The 4105-nt window shown below is 41.2% G+C and overlaps 1 protein-coding gene across 1 annotated transcript in view; it reads right to left on the bottom strand.

Annotated features, from left to right (window-relative positions):
- SYNE3 (spectrin repeat containing, nuclear envelope family member 3) overlaps window positions 1–3882 on the bottom strand; it is a 32148-nt gene extending 28266 nt beyond the window's left edge. The window contains exons 1-3 of the mRNA XM_010083722.1: window positions 3739–3882; window positions 665–837; window positions 1–220 (exon numbers count right to left, since the gene is read on the bottom strand). The exon at window positions 1–220 is cut by the window's left edge and continues 111 nt beyond it. Coding sequence (XP_010082024.1) covers window positions 1–220; window positions 665–837; window positions 3739–3882 — 537 coding nt within the window. The remainder of the gene's footprint in view (window positions 221–664; window positions 838–3738) is intronic.
- Between the last annotated feature and the right edge of the window lie 223 nt (window positions 3883–4105).

Raw genomic sequence — 4105 nt, 5'->3', positions numbered from 1 at the left:
GGAAGTAGCTTCCTCCAGCAGCCTTTCCAGCAGGACTGACTGATTTAAGACATCATTCAGCAGAACCTGAGCATGGCTCAGCTGCCACTGCTTCTCCTTTAAGCCAAGCTGCAACTCAATGTCAGGCTCCAAGGTCACCCTCATGTTGTGAATCCATGCGTAAAACTCATCTTGGGCTTTCAGGTACTCAATCCAGTGTAGCCAGACCCACTCAATACGGCTGTTGGGGAGAGGAAGGCAGATGAGTTTGATGAAATTCTGATGGGAGCAGTTGAGACGGTCAAGCTCAAAAGGCCTTCAAAGCAAAGGACAAGGTTCTCAGCAATTTTAAGCTGCTCTGACTTCAGAGGGTCCAGATTCACTTTCCAGGTCCTCCCTGCTCTGGGGAGGAAAGATCCTGTACAAGGTCCCTGTGCCCGGCCAAACTCATCATTCAGGATGATGAAGTGGGCTGCCTATGAAGGCAGAAAGCACTGAGGTCCACGGACCCTCTCTCCCCACACAGTCCTCCTCCACATTGCTCATGGGTCTGGGATTAACAGTGATTGTCATCTACAATCCACACAGCAGAGAAAGGCAAGAAGCACTTTATGAAAGCACACTGGATGAGACAGCTGCCTCAACACACCAAATAGCAGTCTTGTGCAGAGTACGTTTGTCTTACCTGTGACAGTGGGTGATGTATATGGCTGTCTCTTCCCACAAGGCCTTAATGGCTTTCAGTTTAGATAACACCTCTGGCTTCTTATCCTCACTGATGCTGCGAAGAGCAGCATCTGCCTTCACAAGAACCATGTCCATCTTCAAGCTGCCTTCTGGTTCCAGCGCACGTATTTTCTGTGAGAAAAACAAATTAGATTGAAAGCATTAAAAGAAAATAAGAGTAACTGTTGCCATTTAAACTTTTGTTTTTACCCAGGAATCACAAAGTCTCTGCTGCACATCTTCTCCTGAACAGAAAATACAAACTTTTCCTCAGATTTGTTTATTCTTTAACATCCTAAAGGACTGAATTGAATTGAAAACCACATAGCAATGGAAAAACATTTTAAATTAGCTACAAAACCTTGATAATCTTGTATCATATATCTGCAGCTGTGTCTCAACTGCTGTTATAAACTTATACTACTCTGTTGCCACATGCCAGTTGTTCTCCCCCACCTGCCAAAGAGCGTAGAGGCAATCTCCAGGGGGTACACTGCAACGTCTCAATTTTAAGCTCTACAGTAAGAAATCATGAAACGTATTACAAGGGCTTCCTACTGCAACTAAAAGTTGTCTCAGAACACAGGACAAGAAAAATTAACCTGTGAATTTTTTTGCCTGCTACCAGCTTTTGCTTTGACCCTAAATTGCTAAGCTATGAATCGGTGAAAACATGTATCTTAGGCAAACTGGAATGCCAGGGACTGAGAGTTAAGCCATCTAATTTAAAGTAGATTCTCTTTGGCTACCCAGAGATGGAAAATCAGCACAATTTACGTAAAATGTAACAGATTAATTATGTCCTGATTTGGATGTTAGCTTTCAGCATCACTTTATCCAAATTTCTGACACCATCAGACTAGCTTTTCTTGCTCTTTTTCCACAAACTCCTAGCAAACTGCAGCCTCTTAAGTTTAAAGGAAAAGTGTTCTGTAATGAAAACACTGAGAGGTTTTGCTTTTGGAAAGATTAGGCCCATGGGATTTTTTAAAAAAAATCACATCAGTTATTGCAAAGGTGAGCCCAAATCACAGGCCTTTGTATTTCCAGTCTCACATTCTGGGAAAAAACTTCTTTTGGCATGTACACAGCATTTCTGTGTGTGACATACAAACAGGTGTTTGGAGAAACTATCTACGATGAAAAGTGTGATTAAAAGAATCCAGGAAAGCAGGGCAAAGGGTAGAACAGAGAAAGAAAATAAAAGCCATAGCTATCACCTGACAGGAAGAATTGAAGAGTAAAGCTGTATTCCAGCTTGACATTTTTCCAGCAAGTGAAAGCAAACAACAGCCAGAGAGAAAGCAGTGGCTGTACAGGCATTTTTCTTTTTCAAATATGTTTTTTAAATGATTGCTATCTTTGGCTGGCATTTTAACAAATTAACAGAAAATAAACCACAGGAAGGAAGCATAAAAAAGGTCAAGCCAGATGCAAAAAAGGAACTGAAAAATGATCACTGGATTTGAAAGCAGCCAATAGCTGAAGCAGCAAGCACATCACAAGGAGATGTTAGCTGGACAGGGAAGCCAGGCCCAGAAAAGAGGCAGCATGGGGGAGCAGGAGGTGGATAAGGTAAGCACAGGAAGAGAGAACAGACACTTGTTATTCTTTAGAATGATGAATTTTCAAAGTCTGAACTGAAAAAATCTGCCAATATTATATTTTTCAATTTATAGACCTCCTCCAAAGCCCACGGAAGTCAACAGGCTTCAGTTCAGACCTTATTAAATCACCACAAACCTTTAAATCTTACATCTTGTTATCCTTGCCATGAATGCACCCCCTTTGCCAAACTACCACTCTCCCTACTCAAGTTCCTGTGTTTCTTGCATGTTTTGTGAGACTGTACATATCATAGTTTCCCAGACAAAAGGAAAGGGTGAAAATAATTTATGGGCAGAAATAAATCTATAAACCAAGAGGAAATACTTCAGATTTTCAGAACTGACATGCAAGTCTAGCCATCACCCATCACTCCATGAACAGTTTTTATATTATGCCAGAGGCAAGAACCAGCCTCCAATGCGCCACAGTTAAGGAAAAAGCCTGAAGATACCACTGTACCATCATGGAAACTACCTTGTCCTCCATGTAAGCCTGCAATGTTTTTTTTTGAGTTGTTAAATTTCAGAAAAGGCAGTCCAAACATGAGTAGACACACAAAAAGAAAGACTTTTGGGTAAATAATGACGGGAAAGATTTGGCCATTTAATTTAAAGAACAGACTAGTTGGAATTAAAGGTAATAGATGCATAAAAATAGTTTCCATGTTAATCACAGAAATACCAGCACTCCTTGTAATCATGAATGGTAAAGATGGGACAAACAGGAGTGTTTCGTTCCCTGAGATTACAAGAACAAGATAACATCTAATGAAACTGAAGTTAATGAATGTGAAAACACAGTAAGAGAGCAGGCACAATCTGCAACAGGAACTCTGTGAGAAGAGTTATACAAGAAATTAAGTAAGAACAGAAAAAAATGAAAACATTTACCTTTTCATTAGACAGATTATAGAGGGGAGCTGTAAACCCTCTTATCATGAGGGTTTATGGAAAAGGACAAAGGGATTCCTCTAGAACAGACCATTACTAGGACATGGCAATCTGCCTCTATCAGTGCCAGAGTTCAGGAGGAGATGGAACACTAATGTGATCTGATTCTCTTGTATTATATGCTGGACTTCTGCAAACCACTATCTGCTAATTGCAAGCAGAAACACAATTGTTTCAGGTTTGAGCATGCTCACAGGAGAGTGAAAGCTTTTTAACCTGACAAACCTGCTGCTAGTCTTCCAAATCAATCTGAAAGGATGGCAAGGCTTCTTTTCAACAACGTCTGTCAACATTTTGCTGAAGGAAAAATTAAAAATACTACTGATGTAAACCCATCCACACAGGACCAATATTCCAGCAAGCAGGGGCAGCTGACAGTTTCCTAACAGAAAACTCCAGAGCTCATAGCAATAACTCCTCTAACAATGGCAGCAGTGACGGCCACCTCTGAACTGCTACATCACTCTTCCCTTACCTCAGTCTCTCTCAGTCTGGCTTCTAGAGCAGATCGAGGTCCCTTGGTGTTGTCATTGATCCTCAGTCTCTCTTGGATGGCCTTCATCCAAGCTTCTGCATTCTCCACGCTACTGTCAAATTCATCCTGTAGCTGCTGAGTCATTGCATTCGAAGAAGCTGAAAGGAGAAGCAACAGGGAAGTAAGTAGGTTTTGGTTAAGACCTAAACAGGAATGCACTCAAGGCAATCTAAAGGAACAAGGGAGAAAAGCTAATGATGTTGTGGCTTTCCTTTTTAGGGATAATACCAAAAAATGGAGCAGTATCGCGATTCAGTCAAGCACAGAGAACACATTCACGATGCGACTTTCCGAAATGAAAATGTAC

This window comes from Pterocles gutturalis, unplaced genomic scaffold (assembly GCF_000699245.1).
Source record: "Pterocles gutturalis isolate BGI_N339 unplaced genomic scaffold, ASM69924v1 scaffold5810, whole genome shotgun sequence".
Taxonomy (NCBI): domain Eukaryota; kingdom Metazoa; phylum Chordata; class Aves; order Pterocliformes; family Pteroclidae; genus Pterocles; species Pterocles gutturalis.
The sequence above is the reverse complement of the archived record's forward strand: the minus strand, read 5'-3'. Positions and strand labels throughout refer to the sequence as shown.